The 18437-nt window shown below is 38.6% G+C and overlaps 3 protein-coding genes across 3 annotated transcripts in view; 2 read left to right on the top strand and 1 right to left on the bottom strand.

Annotated features, from left to right (window-relative positions):
* Smp_163820 (phospholipid-transporting atpase) overlaps window positions 1–6459 on the bottom strand; it is a gene marked incomplete at both ends in the record, with an annotated part of 82686 nt that extends 76227 nt beyond the window's left edge. The window contains one exon of the mRNA XM_018790311.1: window positions 5251–6459. Coding sequence (XP_018655667.1) covers window positions 5251–6459 — 1209 coding nt within the window. The remainder of the gene's footprint in view (window positions 1–5250) is intronic.
* An 8816-nt stretch (window positions 6460–15275) lies between these two features.
* Smp_077400 (autophagocytosis protein aut1-related) lies at window positions 15276–16259 on the top strand (the record flags this gene model as incomplete). Its single annotated transcript, XM_018790310.1, has 1 exon — window positions 15276–16259. The coding sequence occupies one exon, from the start codon at window positions 15276–15278 to the stop codon at window positions 16257–16259; it is 984 nt and encodes a 327-aa protein (XP_018655666.1).
* A 1003-nt stretch (window positions 16260–17262) lies between these two features.
* Window positions 17263–17498, top strand: Smp_077390 (hypothetical protein; the record flags this gene model as incomplete). Its single annotated transcript, XM_018790309.1, has 2 exons — window positions 17263–17349; window positions 17385–17498. The coding sequence occupies 2 exons, from the start codon at window positions 17263–17265 to the stop codon at window positions 17496–17498; spliced, it is 201 nt and encodes a 66-aa protein (XP_018655665.1).
* Between the last annotated feature and the right edge of the window lie 939 nt (window positions 17499–18437).

Genomic DNA, 18437 nt, shown 5'->3' with positions numbered 1-18437 from the left:
ATGATAGTGTTTGAATTATCCCCATGTTTTTTATTAACTCTGGAATTTTATTGATCATTGTCAGCACATTACTTTGTAAATTAATGTTAATATGATTTTAATGAAACAGATTGTTGATCCTTATAAAATCTTCACTTGGAGATAGAATAATTAGATGGTCATAGGAGATGTTTTACATATGGTTCATATGAGAACTGATTTCCAATTTAAACTAAACGTTGTGATCATTAAGTTACACTAACAATTACATTACAATTTGGAAAAATATCGTCCTTTAGATGAATTAGTTAAACAGCTGATGGATTAATGGATTGTCATCATATTTTAATGTGACAAACCTGATGCTTGTTTGATATGTTGTGAGGACTTGTGACTTTCCGAAATCATGGAAACGTAAGACAATTCATTTAGAATTAATCAATTTAAATCAGGAATCACTATTTCATTTTTATCTCAAACAAAAAACTACATATAAGCGTCTTTTATTTTGACTAACTATAAAGGCATATATACATAAAAGAAGAAAATTAATAAGTGGGATGAGATCTAATAGAAGGGTACGCCAAGCATTATTTATAGATAAAACTTAAAAATGAAAAACAGCATTAGCCATTCTAAGGAAAGATTGATAGTGGCTAGCAGTGGAGCTAGACCACCGTGGAAAACCTCAAAGCACTGGACGGCCGTTTCGTCCTATTGTGGGATTCCTCAGTGGCAGTGCGAATCCACGACCTCGTCTCGCAAGCGAGATTCGAACCCAGGACCTACCAGTCTCGCACCAGAGCACTCAACCGATAGACCACTGAGCCGGCCGGCATCCAATAGTGTTTATGTCTAACTCCAACCAATCCACGAAGTTGAGCAACCGTTCACCATTTGTCTTCAGTGAGTTTCTATCTCACAACAGACGTGGTTTGAACTCCAATGGTCACTGCCTCTCACTAGAACTCAAGGAAACATCTTTTGACGTCAGTCGCTAGTGAGCATATGATTATAATCAGAAGGGGTTTTGTGGATATTTATTTACCTTTAGTCAACAATGTACATTGAGTTACTTCAGCAAATAATTTATAAACCATCTAGTTCACTCTACCATTCTTTCCATGAAAAACTGGTTGACATTAGTTTCATTAAACATGCTCTATTGTTAGGTGGAAATCGCTCAACCAGATCAAAACAGGTACTCTTCTGTATATTATTAAGGAGACGGACGTAACAATCCTACTTTTTTATAGAAGTTCCTATTTCACGAAATCAAGATAAAGTATATATTTAAATCCATCATTTATCCTACTAATTAACTTGACAATCACATGAATCTGTAATATAATTCAAATCTATTCAGAAGAAAGGTAGATGTGAAACTAAGTCTTACTACAGATCATATTCCCCCCCAGAAACCTTATTGTCGTCAAACGCTATTATCAACTGAATCTTAATCCTTTTCTTGTACTTAATCAAGAAACGGAAGTTGGATAACAGCATAGAGTATTGTAAGTGAAATCGATAGCGTCCAAACGAATAGAACATCAAATAAAAAGAATGAATCAAATTTTAAACAGTTTGGTCCCTAACCTTAAGGTTGAGGTATTTTTTTCTATTAAATGTAAGTAAACAAAATATTATATAGTTGAGATCATGAGTTCAATTGAAGCTAGACCATCATGGAAAACCTGGAAGCACTAGACGGCCGTTTCGTTCTCTTGTGGGACTCCTCTGCAGGGCTTCCAGGTTTTCTATGGTGGTCTAGCTTCAACTGACTCATGATATCAACTATATAAAATTATTAAAATCTCCTTGAAACCCCTTTCTGATAAACAAAATATTATTAACTACAAAAAGAACTCTAAAAGAAGAATGCAAACAAAGAAAAACCCTTGTCTAGTAATGAAACTCTCTATTAATCAAAGTATTTAACTGACTATTTATACAAAACTATATGATCCTTTAAAAGCTCATCGCAATGATCTATATTACAGAAAACCAACAAAGAATGACCAATACTTGGATTTTCAAAGTTGAGTTACACTGAGCAGAAAGAAAAATCTAGTTCACTCTTTACGGCTAAACAAATATAATGCAAAGACACAATAGATAACGAACTGTTCTAACCCTAACAAGTACTCATCAAAAATGGCTATCCGCGAGGGTTCATTAAAAGAAATCTAAAGCCTAAACTACAACCTGGAAGATCATCTTTAGTTCAAAGAGAAACTCTATATGAAAATTAAGTTTAAGAGGGACATTAAAGTGAAAATTCTGAAAAATTGACTGACAAAATCCTTGAGAAAAACATTTTGTATCGTTTCAGTGCGGAAATATCTCATCAACTCTGGGTACGTTGCCCTACCAGAATATCCCTTCAAAACAATCTACATGATCAAACGAATTCCATCAAAAGAAAATGTCATAACAAAAGGTTGTGCACTTCTGAGGCGTGGGGAATCCATCATTTCAAGCCTGAACTCTGCATATGAAAGCAACACATGCAATCTCTCAGCTTTCTGTGGTTGTAATGTAAAAGTAGGCAACAGGCTGGAGTTACAAACTATGTACATTATATATATCATTCAATCGTCCGTTTACATATTTCGGTGTGTTCTGCCATCTGAAACGTCTTGTCATCTCACCTTCAAGTGTTCTGCTAAGGCTGTGCTTTTTATGTACTGAACTTCTTCACTCTGCCAGAAAATTGTTATAACTTCGACGCCACATTCCACTGCATACTACTTGCAATTTTTGAGTAGCGTCCACTACACTAGAACTACCTTCAGTATGTTTTTTAAGTATTATTTCTCGTTTCTTTAATTTGTAACCCATTGTAATTATTCTACTGCCGTATTTCTGGTAATTATCATTTAACTGCTACTATCGCCTTTACATTTTTCATTTCTTCTCTATACTTGTTAAGTAAACAACTATCTCTTGCGTTTTAGACCAATGAAATAATTTCAAGCTTCATGAGTTTCACTAAGCCCTAGATTATTACACAGCAGCCGTCTGATGCTTGGGATTCCCAATTTTTTGTGATGTTTATTTTCCTGTAACACTACAGGCTCCGATATTTATTGAATCATTACAAATAGAATGTTCAGCTTTCGTAAATGATACCATCGAAAGGAAACGTTTCTTAGCTTAACTCTCTGTTTATTCCTTAAGTTTTTGATGCCTTTTTGACATGAATTTAGTTATATATTTGATAATTTTCTTTGTACAGTATTGTTGTATTCATTTTAGAAAAGTAATGATGAACATTTTGAACATTATATACCAAGATATGGACTATAAGCCTGAAAAAGATATATATATATATATAGACAGAAACTACAATTAAGTCATCCCATTTTAAGATTAATCTCTCGTTTCCAACGTAACGAGTATCTGACGGATAAACGTACCAAAGTCTTTAGCAGAACAACTCAATATGCTGAGAAGTGTATTATGACCGGATTTTATGTGTGACATATACAAGCTTACAACAATATTTAAGATGTTAATTTTTTTTCAGTTATAACTAAGTGAATAAACGGACTTGATAAAATTTCTGAATAAAACTTAACTCAAAGCTTACTACATGGACAATCATAGGGATATGAATAATGTTATATGTATTTCAAACAGTTTAACGATGAGAAAATAACATATGTCGGTAAAACGTAACACTGTATATGAATGAGCAATCAGATATTGAGTCAGTATTATTCAAGTTTCATAAGCGCAGTTTTGCATATTTTCCACAAGATTCCAAAAAATACTGACTGGTAGTTAATGTGTCTAGCCCACGAACTTTTAGTGTTCTGAATATACCAGTGATTCATGTTGAGAATATAAGTTAAGGTTGACCTTAACGGCTACAGAAACGATTTGGTCGTAAACAATATACATGAAAAAACTAAGGATTATGTCTTTCCAAACTTTCTGCACAATTCCTCACTAAATGGCCTAATTTTTAGAAATTATCGTCTTAAATTAATGGTGAAGATATATTTTTGCTCGTACTAATTTGATTTTATAGTATTTTACAGAAACGACAAGTATATTACCTACTTTGAAAAAGCAGCGAATTCACCCAAAGATGTTTTTGTATCACAGATTAAAAAAATAAGCAAAACATTATGAAAAGAAGTAGAGAAAGCCTTAATATGTTCTAATTGCTATCAGTAGTTTAAGTTATAGTATTTGCGCGTTGTGACATTAAATCTTGAAGCAATTAGTCCTTTTGATAAGTTTGGATAGTTCAATAAGAAGACGAAGATTTCCAAACCTACGTGATATATTAGCGCAATACATTTCGAATAATCTGATCTTAGCAGTATATAATTCATAAAATTGTTGAAAATGGACAAGTATAGTGATGTAACTTCAACTATACTTGAAAATAACAAGTTTTATATGCTTTTTGCCCTAATATTGAAATTGAAAACAAACTGATAGTACAAAATAATTATTTTTCTCTCTTTGGAGTATGTCGAAAATACAGTACGATTTATGTACCCATTGTTTGAATACTTGGAAAAAGACCATAACACGTGGACTCATGATTAATATTCAGTCACTATAGGTAGGAAACGTCTTACTCAGTAGCACTAAAGTACACTAACTTGTTCATTTTTGGGAAGATTTTTTATTATTTATATTAAACAAAAACACGCAAAACCATTGACGTTGAGATAAGTTTGAAACTCAAAACAAATTAACAAATTCAATAGAAACCAATTAAATCTTCCCATTATTTCGAGACATATGATCACATTCTTCGAACTTATCAGGTATTGTCAAAATAGCATACACAAGTAAGCTATCTAGATTTTGCCAAATGAAAGCATTTATTTTTGGGTGATCAGTTCATTTTTTATGAAGGGCCATTTTCAACTGAAAATAAGGTATTAATATCCTGCTGGATATAATTGTTACTCTTCAACTATCTGGTCACTTTATAAACCAGATTTATACCAAATATTTGCTTTGAAGCAGGTAAAACAGTTAACCACCCTGTAACTCCTAATTCCTAACCATAGTTTGTAAAAGCAATTTTAAGGACAATATAATTCGAACTAGGTATCTGCTTAATAGTCTGGTGTTGGATTAAACATTCTCCATAAGGAACTTCATTTGATCGTAGCACAGCAGTGTGTTTACTATCCTTCTAATTGATTTCAGTTTATAATATAAGAAGTTTGATGAAAAAAAAAAAACATTCCTCAATTAGCATAAAATCAGCATTGTTATTTGGTGAAAACCTTCGCTTACCTGACCCATTTCTTCAATTAGATCTGAAGTGTTAGCTTTAGCTCTTTCATTTATCCTCTTGTCATATAAGTTTAAATCCCATTCAAAAAATAAGGAACCAATAAATTTTTGCATTTCTATTGTAACATACAAGGAAATCGGGATTATATAATTGTATAAAACAACGAATCCTAAAAGTTCTTGAAAAACGTTCCAAGCATTCCTCCTTTCTGGTGGGAGGTACCAGGCGTTCGGATGGCCTAGAACTGAACTCAGAATAATGGAGACGATCACACTAAAAGCTAGAAATGCCAAAATGAAGAAGAGGTAAAAGTTGAGTCTTCCTTCAACTTGTGAAAATTTCGTAGTTTTTCCCTTTGAATTTAGGGCCAATTTTGTATCACGGCCCGTGTAGACAGCACAACCATATACATAATCAGTATTTCGAAGACATGCTCCTCTCAGTAGTAGATTTTTAGGTCCAAGTGGATAATCTTTAGTGGCCGTATCTTCAATTGAGTTCTTCAGGCAAATACGGCCACTAAAGGTATATAGATCTTCTACCGGTTGTTGACAAATTATGTAACCTTTTAGTTCAGAAGCAAGCGACTCTGGTGTATCAAATTTATTTGTATGACCAGCCACCTCAAATTTTTTCAAGTTTGTCTCGCCATCTAAACTTGCAGTTGTAACGAAACATTCTCCACTGGGTTCGCTTGAACTTAGCAAGATCATATCACAAGGAAATGAGGAGTTATTCCTGCATAAGATTATGTTTCCAACTTCAAGTTCCATAGATTTTACTGTCGTTAGATGACCATTCTCAGTAACTATCTCGATAGGAATATGATTTATCTCTCTATCTGCCTTAAGTCGCAGAAAGTCTTCGTAGCCTTGTTTGATCATAGTCACTGATAGCACAAAAAATAATGGAATTATCGATGTAGTTGGAGATACGGGAGAATCTGTGAACAACTGGATGATAGCAAGACTGATAAAATAGAAGTTCGCGATTCTCTGGGCTTGTTCCCCAAGATTTTGAAAAAAGAAACCATACCATGTGTATTTTGTGGTTGTGACTTTATTCCTACCATAAAGTTTCCTCAAGGGATATCCTTCAACTGGAAAAATCTCTTTTGAGACTGCGCCCACAGGTATGAATCGTTGTACAGGCTGAGGAGGACGCCTAATTCCAAGTTTAATCGCAATGTTTTTCAGCTTTTTAATCATAACTCGTGATATTAAAAATGTTATTCAAAATAAATTATTTCTACAATTTATTTATTGGCGTTCACAAAGATGTCGTTTAACTGAACTTCAAAGGCTCTTGAGCAAACCCTTTCAGTGTATTTTGAAACATGATTTGAATAGAATCATGGGTTATTAATTGATTTGAAAAGCAACGGCTCGTAATTCCAATGTGCATTTATATTGCCGCTATTCGTTTGTCCAAGGAAGTAAATTGACTTTTATTTATTATAACAAACTGATGCAATCCGGTAGCATCCCACTTGTGTTATTTGGCTATTTCCCATATGTTCAATAATGTTTTAAAGCTATTTTTGCCAGAATCTCGTAGCCTCAACAGTTGAAAATTTGTACTACATAATAACCGAGCTTGTAGTTCTTCAGTTTTGGACCTTCATATATTGAAATTTTATGAGTACAGACTGGGAAGTATAGCTTTGGTCTTAATGAATTACTGAATCTTACTGAATCCATCCATGTTCCTGAAGAGTGATCACTAGACTCCACACTTATTACTGAGTCTCCTGTGAATGACGTCGACGAACAGTCTAATCAGTTTCAGCTTCAGTTTGGAAAGGACAGGAGGCTTGATGGCCTGTGTTAGTCCTGGCAATGATGGTCTCTCAGCTGATCCAACTTTCTTTTGAAGGAGTCGACGGATGGAGCCTCAACCACTTGCTGAGGTAAGGAATTCCACTCGTTGATTATTCGATGGGAAAGTCGGTAGTCAGCTGACAAGTAATTCGTTCTGGGCTTGTGAACTTTTTTGGAGTGTCCTCGTAGATTTTCTGTTTTGGAAGACAAGAAAAATGAGGGCATATCAGGTGCAAATTTGTCATTAAGCAATTTTAAAACTGTAATCAAGTCGCCTCTGATTCTTCGATATGACAGCGGGAATAGGTTTAGCTTGGTCAGTCTAGTACCATACGGGAGCTTCGCTATTCCGGGAATCAGCCTATTTGCTGTTCTCTGAACCCTTTCCAAGAGTTCACTGTCTTTTTTTAGGCAGGGGCTAGCTGCTTGTATGCAGTACTCAAGTTTAGAACGTACGAACACTGTATACAAAGTCAGGAACGTTTTAGCGTCGAGATGCCTAAAAGCCCTGCGTATGGACCATAAAGTCCTAAAACCTTTGGCGGCTATTGCACGGCAGTGTGCAGTAGTCTTTAAGTCTTGGCTAACGATGACGCCTAAGTCATTGTGTGCCTGGACAATAGGTAACTCAGTGTTATTCATCGTGTATGTATCTGTACCCTGGTGGCCAATATGCATCACAATACACTTGGAAGTGTTTATCGGCAATTGCCAGGTTTGGGACCATTCAGATAATCTCTCCAGGTCATTTTGAAGTTCTAAGCTATCGTCCTTGCTTTGTATCACTCTCCATATCTTGACATCGTCAGCATAGAGTAAGACCGATGACGATAGTAGACGAGGGAGGTCATTTACGTACAGGAGGAATAACACTGGCCCCATAACTGTACCCTGGGGGACTCCACTAAGCACAGTTTCCCAGCTAGACAACTTGGAGTTCACCCTTACTCTTTGTTGACGCCCAACTAGGAAGTCTTTTATCCAACTGTGTCGAACGCATTTATTATTATTCAATAAAATTACTGTACTGACCAGTTAACAGGAATAGACTTATAGTATACATCGTTAATTGAAACCCATATGCTCATGAGTAACTACCGAGAACATAAATAACCTTGTCACTGGAAGAGAGTGCAGCAATTTGGAAGACTCTTCCGGTCTCCCACATTGTTCGGACATTCCATGTACCTATAAAAATTGTCGCTCTGGTTGTAAGGAGGTGCATCGGCCTCATGACTTCCGAAGGAACTCGGCTTTCATCATGAGACGTCATAATTATTCCTTCTACTCCCAGGGCAGAGTTCGAATGGTTTGAATGATTTTTTCTGGTTAGCGTTTTTTTAGCGAGTTGATTTTCTACGGGATGGGGTCGCCAACCCCATGCCCAACCCTCCTGCTTTACCCGGGCTTGGGACCGGCAGTAACCCCCAGAGGAGCTACAGGCGGAGTTACTAGAAGAGAGTGGTTCTGTGAAATGATGACGTGGGTTGGTGGATGCCCTAACCTTAGTCAACCCCTTTTCCCCCATATCAGTAACTATCCTAGATTTACCGTGTAATGGTATTACATTACCAGGTCCGAATTAAATTGATCTAGTGTTCCAGGGTCACTATTTGTTCCTTATAGTCAAACCTTACGGAGGTCTGTACAGTGGTTGTCAGAATGATAGTTCCAAGCCTACCACAGGAAGAGATCTTTTCCGCATAGCCTCGGGCCATTTGCTTTGCTGCAGCCTAGGCACTATGCTCCGATTTACTAATTTGTTTCATACCAGACCTAAATGGAGATGAGAATAAGAAATCTCGAGCTCCATGTGAGCGAACGTCATCAGAAAGATGCTTCAGTGAATATACGTGATAACTTATTTTCTGGTCCATAACACTACTTATATTCCGCAAAAATGTTTATTAAATCACTCCTAACAAAACCGGTTGCGCTACTTTGTGATCGGCGATGCACAAAAATTATGCAACCAATGCTAAACGCTTGGAATTTAAATACAACGGTAGCGGCAAAGAATGTTTGAGGATGATAGAGCCCAGATAGAGAAGGAACGGTCGACTTTCTGTCTCTTTGCATACTGTGACAAAGTTTAGTGAACGACATTTAAACTGAAAGTTTGAACACAACTTGAGAATAACCTACTTATGTCCATAATCGCAGATTGGTTCATGTTCCCAAGTCTTTTGAGAGAGAAATCAATCTGTAGATTGATAAGTTTCTTCATCTCACCTAAGTATACCGTGAATCTAAAAAGAATCTCCAAATAGTGTTGATTCCAAGTGTCTGAAAATTAGAATGGCCCTGACGGTGAGTTGTTTGAATCTGCTGATAAAAGATGTCATCAGTTCGTGATGCATATTCATCATTTGGAAACGCCATCCTTCCTCCAAGGAGATGTATTTTGTTAGATCCAGCCAACTTAGTATCCCCTCCATAAACACCTATAATGAACAACACTAAACCTTGGGGCAACGTTACGTCCCAATATGCCCCATAACTGTTGATTATTTGAAATGGAAGGTCTGTCCACAATAATATGTAAGTTCAAGGTATCATAATTGAGAGTATCCAACAAAACTTCAATATATCTAACCAGATTAACTACCAATTCTAGATGGTAGTAAACACCGATACTGGTGTACTTATGTTGAAGGCTTAGGCACATTCGTAGGACCCCTTTAAAGCTCCTAGGTAAATTCGGGATCAGATCTCAAACGCACTTATCTTACGATCAGCATCTCCGATCGCCTGACAGCTGCATGTTATCAGTTTCATCAGTGAAACATATGGTTGTACTAACGACAGAAACAAGCAGTAATTCCATTACAATCAATTAAGGACAAGATTTTCAATATGGCTACCACCAAAAAGGGGTTAATTAAAGCAAAAGTGAACAGTAGTCAGGACCCTGACGAAATTTAGGAGTTGACCAGGCCCTGTAAACTTTGAGTGATACGGTAATAACAATAATTGCAAATAAATAAGGAAAAGCAAAATGTGAGTGGAAGGAAGAAGAGAATAATCATGGGAAAGGGAACGCACGAATTTTCCCCCGCATATCCTTGAAGGCACATGTGAATGGAGTCCAAGCACTTTTTTTCACTCCATAGCCTGAAAAACTCTACTTGCCGGGCACACACCACACTCATCGTATCGTCTCTCCATATAAAATCCAGTACCTGCAAACGCATCAGTACTAAGCGCTCTGCCTGAAACTAATGGCGTCTCCTCAACCCTACAGACGGCTGGTCATACCATAAGGGATTGCATAATAAATGCAATGAGACAGTCAAATGGCTGAGAATAACTCCCTGATCTTGTCTTCTTAAGTTTATGGTGAAGATGCTACAGGAATTATAGTTTGACAACACTTTACCAGCAACACCTTCTATTATGAATCGTGCCCACCCAGTGAAATCAAAAGACAGGAGCGAGGAGGTTCGAAGATAGATCTGATAACTTATCAATATATTGAGAAGTGACTGATTTAAACTGGCTAGTGATCGCGGGAAAAGCTGAGCACGGCGTTCCCACTCGTGATCTAGTGCGGATGCATGACCGAGCACCTTCAGCTAGGTGAGTCTGTTGAAACCAATGTCGTCAGCATCCTATTTTGAACACTTACAGAGCTATTTATTTTTGGGATTTATATACCGCTACAATGGAAAATAACTGAGCTATGAATAGATGACTGTGATAAATGGTGTTACTCTTTTCATTCAGTTTCAGTTTCAGTTTGGAAAGGACAGGAGGCTTGATGGCCTGTGTTAGTCCTGGCAATGATGGTCTCTCAGCTGATCCAACTTTCTTTTGAAGGAGTCGACGGATGGAGCCTCAACCACTTGCTGAGGTAAGGAATTCCACTCGTTGATTATTCGATGGGAAAGTCGGTAGTCAGCTGACAAGTAATTCGTTCTGGGCTTGTGAACTTTTTTGGAGTGTCCTCGTAGATTTTCTGTTTTGGAAGACAAGAAAAATGAGGGCATATCAGGTGCAAATTTGTCATTAAGCAATTTTAAAACTGTAATCAAGTCGCCTCTGATTCTTCGATATGACAGCGGGAATAGGTTTAGCTTGGTCAGTCTAGTACCATACGGGAGCTTCGCTATTCCGGGAATCAGCCTATTTGCTGTTCTCTGAACCCTTTCCAAGAGTTCACTGTCTTTTTTTAGGCAGGGGCTAGCTGCTTGTATGCAGTACTCAAGTTTAGAACGTACGAACACTGTATACAAAGTCAGGAACGTTTTAGCGTCGAGATGCCTAAAAGCCCTGCGTATGGACCATAAAGTCCTAAAACCTTTGGCGGCTATTGCACGGCAGTGTGCAGTAGTCTTTAAGTCTTGGCTAACGATGACGCCTAAGTCATTGTGTGCCTGGACAATAGGTAACTCAGTGTTATTCATCGTGTATGTATCTGTACCCTGGTGGCCAATATGCATCACAATACACTTGGAAGTGTTTATCGGCAATTGCCAGGTTTGGGACCATTCAGATAATCTCTCCAGGTCATTTTGAAGTTCTAAGCTATCGTCCTTGCTTTGTATCGCTCTCCATATCTTGACATCGTCAGCATAGAGTAAGACCGATGACGATAGTAGACGAGGGAGGTTATTTACGTACAGGAGGAATAACACTGGCCCCATAACTGTACCCTGGGGGACTCCACTAAGCACAGTTTCCCAGCTAGACAACTTGGAGTTCACCCTTACTCTTTGTTGAAACCCAACTAGGAAGTCTTTTATCCACATCAATAGATTGCCTTCAATCCCGACATTCCTTAGCTTATATAACAGCCGGTTATGCGGAACTTTGTAGAAAGGTTTGCTGAAATCGATGTAAGCCACGTCTATATGTAACTTTTGGTCCTTAAGAGCGCATCAGCTTTCACGAGCGACTAATAAGTTTGTGAGACAAGAGTAACCTGTTCTAAAGCCATGCTGCTTTTTGGAGAGGATCCGGTTTTCATCGAGATACTTTAACAGCCCCTTCCGAATAATCTTTTCTAAGATTTTAACAACCACACTAGTTAGGCTAATTGGTCGGTAATTCTCAGGCTTATGTTTTGTACCTGTTTTGAAGACTGGATTTACTATGGCGTTCTTCCAGTCTTTTGGTAGACGACCCTGGGTTACGGATGGATTAAAACATACACTTAAAGGGTTCGCAACAAAGTCAGCTAATTCCTTCAGTAACCTAGGATGCAGTTCATCGGGTCCAGTGGATTTACCTATGTCAAGCTTAACTGGCAGACCAAAGACATCGAGTTCTTTAATGGTCACGCTGTCCAGTGCTACTGTGGGGGGATTTTCATGGACTGGTGAGAAGGGTGTTTCTATGGTGTATACATTGCTAAAGTATTTAGAGAATACTTGAGCTCTGCCAAAGTCGTCCTCCACTAGTGATGAGGCAGTACTGTCTGCCATAGTGAAGGAGCATTTCTTCTTCCTTTTGTCCTTTGGTTTATATACGAATACAAGCGTTTAGGGCATTCTATGGATTCCCTAACGATTTTCTCTTCGTACAGCTTTCTGGCCTTACAGAGGGTCGAGGCACAGGTATTTCGAGCCTTTCGAAACTGAGATTTTGCCTCGTCAGTGCCCAGCAACCCAAATATATCCCACATTTTCCTTCTTTTACGGAGAAGGATGAGAACCTCCCTACTGAACCACGGTGGGTAGTTTCTCAGCCCCTTAGGTGTAGTCCAAGGGCTGTGGGGGGCGGTAACTTTTAAGTATAAATTCCGGAATACGTCCCAAGCCGTTTCGATTACTGACTCGTGGTTTATCTTCCAATCTACTGATGATGCTGATTTCATGATGTCTGGTATGTTTGCTTTCCAGACCTTAGGTCTGGATTGAGCTGAAGCGTACTCGTGATCGACAGTTATATGGAAGTCAAAGCTTAAAACTGCATGATCACATTTGCCTAGGGGTGGCATGTAATCCAGGTTTGCAACGTCATCCTCATAATAAGTCAATATAAGATCTAGTAAGGATGATGCAGAACCCGGGTCGTACCTAGTTGCTTCCTTCACGTGTTGCACTAGGGCACATGTGATTACCGCATCAACTAGTTCCTGTTCGAAGGAATTTGCTGACGATTCAGTCCGCAAATTTCCCCAGTCCACCATGGGTGCATTAAAGTCCCCTAGGATCAGACATCGATCACTTCGTGATAAAGTGTTGAGACTGCTTAGCAGGACCTCGTTTACCTCACAGCTTGGACTGCGATAGATCAAACTAAGCAGCAACTCTTGTCCCCTACATTTCAGGCGGCAGCTAACTAATTCATACGTCCCACTCTCATGGGATACACTATCGATAATGGTGAATGGAATAGCATTCCTAATGAATAGAGCTACTCCCCCTCCTTTAGGCGTTTGTATTCTGTCGGCCCTTACTAATGTAAAACCCTCGAAATCAAGTTCCCTACTATCTATAGACGGCGTCAGCCATGTTTCTGTGACTGCGATTATGTCTGGCCTAGTTGAGTCAGTCTGTACACCTAGTTCCGGTAGCTTATTGAGTAAGCTCCGGGCATTGGTATAACAGATCCGAAGCCTATTTAGGTGGCTTCACCCAGAGTGGCTTCGGCATCATCCTCTGTCGAAGCCTCACAACCCGAAAATTTACAATTTTCAGGTCTTTTTTGCCAGCGTCTAATCTGAGCTGTAGTTCTTTTTCGGCTTCCCGTCTTTTTACACGGTCCGCCAACGGTAAGTCCTTACGGAGAAAAACTCCTGAACCCTTTAATTTGTGTCCGTTTTCTAAGATTAAGTCGCGTTCGTTTGGGGATTTGAAAACGACTTTGAGCAGTCTAGACTGATTTGGCTTCAGATGCGCCAGGTTTCCTAGTCTATACACCTTTAGCAAGGTGACTCCGGAGATGTTTTGGGGCATAACTTGGTTGAGTAGTTGTTTTATCAACACAATGTCATGCTCAAAATGAGCTTTCGGTTCTGAGCTGTCACTCTCCTTGATTCTATGGAAAATGACTGATCTGTCGCTGTGATCAGACCTCGGCTTTTCGTCCCTTTTGGTGGGGGTAGGATTCCCTTTTACGTCATTTTGCCGTTTTTTCCTTACGACCCGTACCCAATCGCCAACGTTCTTTGGAGTAGTAACCACAGTCGCGTCAGGCGTACTGTGGAATTCCGGAAGGTTCAGGACGACTTGGGAGGTTGGGTCATCTTTCACGCTGGAAACCGATCGAGCCTTGCGATTTTGGGTTCCGGAAGTTCCCTTCTGGGTACCATTTTTGATACGAGGGACAGAAGAGACTTTTTTTCTCGAGTTTCTGGTTGTGACAGACCTCTTAGGAGGATGTCCTTCCTGCATCCATTTTAACTGAACCGCTTAAATGCTGCAGGCGTTAGATTCGTGCAAACTTCGTGGTACCAACCTTTGAACTCATCGCACTGCATGCCGCTGTCAACGGGATATCGACATCCTGGGCAGTGGCAAATGCTTTTGTCGCATCTTCCAGTCATTTTAGGATGAGAAAGTGAGTTTTGACTAAAAGTAGAAAAAACTATAAATATTTAGGACCAAAGTACTAACAGATACAATAGAAAAACAAGGTACTCTGGAGTACCGACGATAAAACTATTTAGGATACCAAAAATCATACTCTAGTCGAATACTTTAACTGAAAGAAATTCAATCAAAGTATAAACAGTAGTCTTGATACGTTAATAACGATCGAAACAATAGAATTTACTCAACGAGGAAAGATACCACAGTCCTTTTTAAATAGCGCGCGAGTTTCGTAGAGCCTTATTAAAAATAAACAATTAATCCTATGAAAGCTTTGATTGCTTCAGTCATGACCAACTAAAACTATTGAAAGTCGTAAACAATAATTGAGGATTGAAATCCTATATTAGACACCTGATTCCTTCCATTTGGTGTAGCGCCAGTTTTAGTCCTAAATGTAAGTTATCCCGTTGGCCTTGGTTAGGCTTGAGCTCAGGTCAGTTTTGTTTTCTTTTCTACTTTGTAGACTGGTTACATCTATCCAAAAAGCCACCTCAAGTTACTAACCAAATATATATCAACTACTCAATAACGAACATCATACATACGGTCAGTCGTCTTCAAATCTGGAAATCCTTATCTAGTCGTGTATTTAGTCTGCTATTGGTGTTCACAAGTTTATCTAGTGAACTAAACAGAGTTCGTGGGACCTTCAAGCTTTCGATTATGGATTCGGTTAGACAAGTTGTTACACGTACTGCTCTTGGACTTGCCGAGTATGTAACACCTATACTAAAAGAGTCAAAATTCCGGGAAACAGGAGTCATCACGCCTGAAGAGTTTGTAGCAGCAGGGGACTTTTTAGTTTATCATTGCCCGACTTGGCAATGGGCAACTGGCGATAAAGGTGCTCGTTCTTATCTTCCCAAAGAAAAACAGTATCTGATTACTCGTAGTGTACCTTGCTACAAAAGAGTGAAACAGATGGCAGATCATAACGAAGAGTTTGAGGAAGTGTTAGAAGAAGAGGATGGTGATGGTGGTTGGGTAGACACACATCATTATGCGACTAAAAATGACAATCCTGAGATTGAAAATGCAAATGAAATGACTGTTTTGAAATCGGATAATGTATTGAATCATCAGCAAAGTAACACAGCTTCCGATTGTGATGAAGAAGATGAGGATATGGAGGCTTTCTTGCAGAGTGGTATGTTGGATGAATGCGATCCAGCAGCTGTTAGTGCCCGGACAAAAGTACTCAAGACATCAAGCACAAACCAAACATTACATTTTGGAGTAGACCAGAAGGCAAATTGTGAAAATAGCGGGATTCTGCAATTAAGAACTTATGATTTGTATATCACCTATGATAAATATTATCAAACTCCGCGTTTATGGTTGTATGGTTATGACGAACATCATCAGCCGTTGACAGAAGCTGAAATGTATGAGGACTTCAGTCAGGATCACGCGAGGAAGACTGTTACAACTGAATCACATCCACACTTGTCCGGCCACATGATGCCATCTATCCATCCATGTCGACAGGCCGATGTAATGCGAAAGTTAATTGAAGCTGTGGCTGACGGTGGAGCTGAATTAGCTGTTCATCAATATCTTATGATATTTCTAAAATTTGTCCAGGCTGTTATACCTACAATTGAATATGATTATACTCGAAATTTCAATCTTTCTTCATTTGCTTAGTCTCTATATTTTGGCAGTTTTATTGACTCATTCGACTATTATGGTTAATGCTTCTTCATAACTGACTTGTATTTCATCTTATTTTAAAAGAAAGCGTAATGCTCAGATGTTATTCTCCAATTTCTTTGAGGTGGATCGTTCGTTGACTTTAGTGATTAATACATACAAGTTTGTGTAAATGCTCTTTTTTAATTCCAAGTGAAGTCCCCTATGCATATGCGGTTAGTACTGCTGTATTTATGTTTTGTTCTTGATTACTTGTGAACATGTATGTCTCAACAACAAAAGTTTAACTGAGTTTCTTTCCCGATGGATCATATAACGACCGATTTCTCTTTTAATAAAAAGTATGAAAGTTGATCTACTGGAATCAGACTTTTTTTGAGCTAAGAAGTTTTTGATCTTAATGGTCTTAAAACGACGTTGGTTTTGTTATTTTGTTCTATAAACCACCCGGAGCTCATGATCGCTATCTTTAGTCATTGACTGAATACCTACCAACTACATATAAGGTTGGGTTGTATATTATTGGCAAACTCGTCAGGTCCCCACACATGGGCCACTCAGTCTCTTCTGGGAGGGCATCCTAACGGAGAACAACACGGTTGGTTTCCTCTTGATCGAGTCTTTGGTTTCCCAAAACTAGTTCTCACGCTACAGATGAGTCATACAATGTGCATAGTATTCTGGTCTGCGACTACACTAACTCAAACCCTGTGGTTTTTTCGGAGCGTGAATTAACGGTATCACCATCTTCATACTCGGTCATAATGAGAACAATGTTCTTCCTGCAGGGAATTCTGCGTAGAACTTAGTTGGGGGTCTATATAAGTTTTAAATGTGATTCCAGATGGACGTACTGGACTTCAGCTGACTCTGGTTTTATTCTGTTTTCTACCTTGTAGACTATTCACTTCTGTCTGTAAGATCACTTCATTTGCTGACCGAGTACATATCAACTACATCAAACTCAATATCTTACAATTTGTACTGCTTCTAAAGAATGAAAGGTGGTTTCCAGCCATTACTCAATATTTCGCGTTCGTATGATCCCATTGTAATTCGGAATCCAAATAAAATGTCTCGAATAGTAAGTCAACAACTATTCATCTTATTATTTTTCAGAGACGACTCGGATTCCTAGCCTTGTTTATGCTTCCAATGGTCGGTGCACTCGGAATAGCCACAACCTTCAAACATCACTCGAAGGAGTACAAGGGTCCAGAAATAGTGAAATAATGTAGTGTTTGCCAGTCATTATTTTATATAGTTTAGAAGAGACTAGTGTTTATTCGTTCGTTTATATGGTAAAATAATCTTAAATTGTGATGGGAATTCGCGCTGAACTTCTTTCATTAGTGTCCTACGTGGTTCATTAAATTCGATAATCGAAAGATAAGTTCTCTGGACAGCATTCTTCCGGTATGCATTTAAAAGTAGGATATTAGAATTTAGTGGTTTGTCGCAGGTATAAAGTCCCTGTATGTTTAATAGGAGATAGACGCGTTAGCCATTTTCACGAGAGTTTAGTGTTCTCGAGATTTCATTTTATGCCTCGTGATCAGTGATTGACAAGTCATTAATGTAGCTTAAATTCGGTCCATCATCTTAAATTGTTTTAGTGAATTTCTTTTGGCATCTAGAGAATGCTTGTCCAGACTTATGAATCGTGCATAGTTTGTCAGTTTCATATGAGTGACTGAATAGTTTTTCCATTTCTAGTGGGAGACGGTGTATAAACGAGTCTGTGATAACTACTAACGTTGCAAACAAAAATGGGCTCCAATATGAAATTACTTTCAGTCACCATTTTTAATTATACTAGTCCAAAAAAGGTAGCCACTACATAAAGCTACTTCCGTTTGTTAAATCAAAATCTTTATGCTTAAAAAACTCCGTAAACACCCAGACATCGTCTGACACGGCAACTCCCAAAACCAGTTTCGAAATGCTCTCACATGGCCAGCGAATATATAGCCTCTGCCAGGGAAGTCCTACTCACTGCCTTCTCGTGGCGGGGGTGTTGTTTACGAAATTGACAGGACGAAAAGCGAATGTCCGACGCTTTAACCGGGTTGGTGGACACGGAAAGTCCACCTAGGGGAGTTGGAAAACCCTGATTCCAAGCCAATGGTGCACATTGGCTCCAGTATCCTGAAGGAACAAATGGCGTATGAA

The sequence above is a fragment of the Schistosoma mansoni genome, chromosome W (assembly GCF_000237925.1).
Source record: "Schistosoma mansoni strain Puerto Rico chromosome W, complete genome".
NCBI lineage: Eukaryota > Metazoa > Platyhelminthes > Trematoda > Strigeidida > Schistosomatidae > Schistosoma > Schistosoma mansoni.
This window is presented reverse-complemented; position numbering and strand designations above follow the sequence as displayed.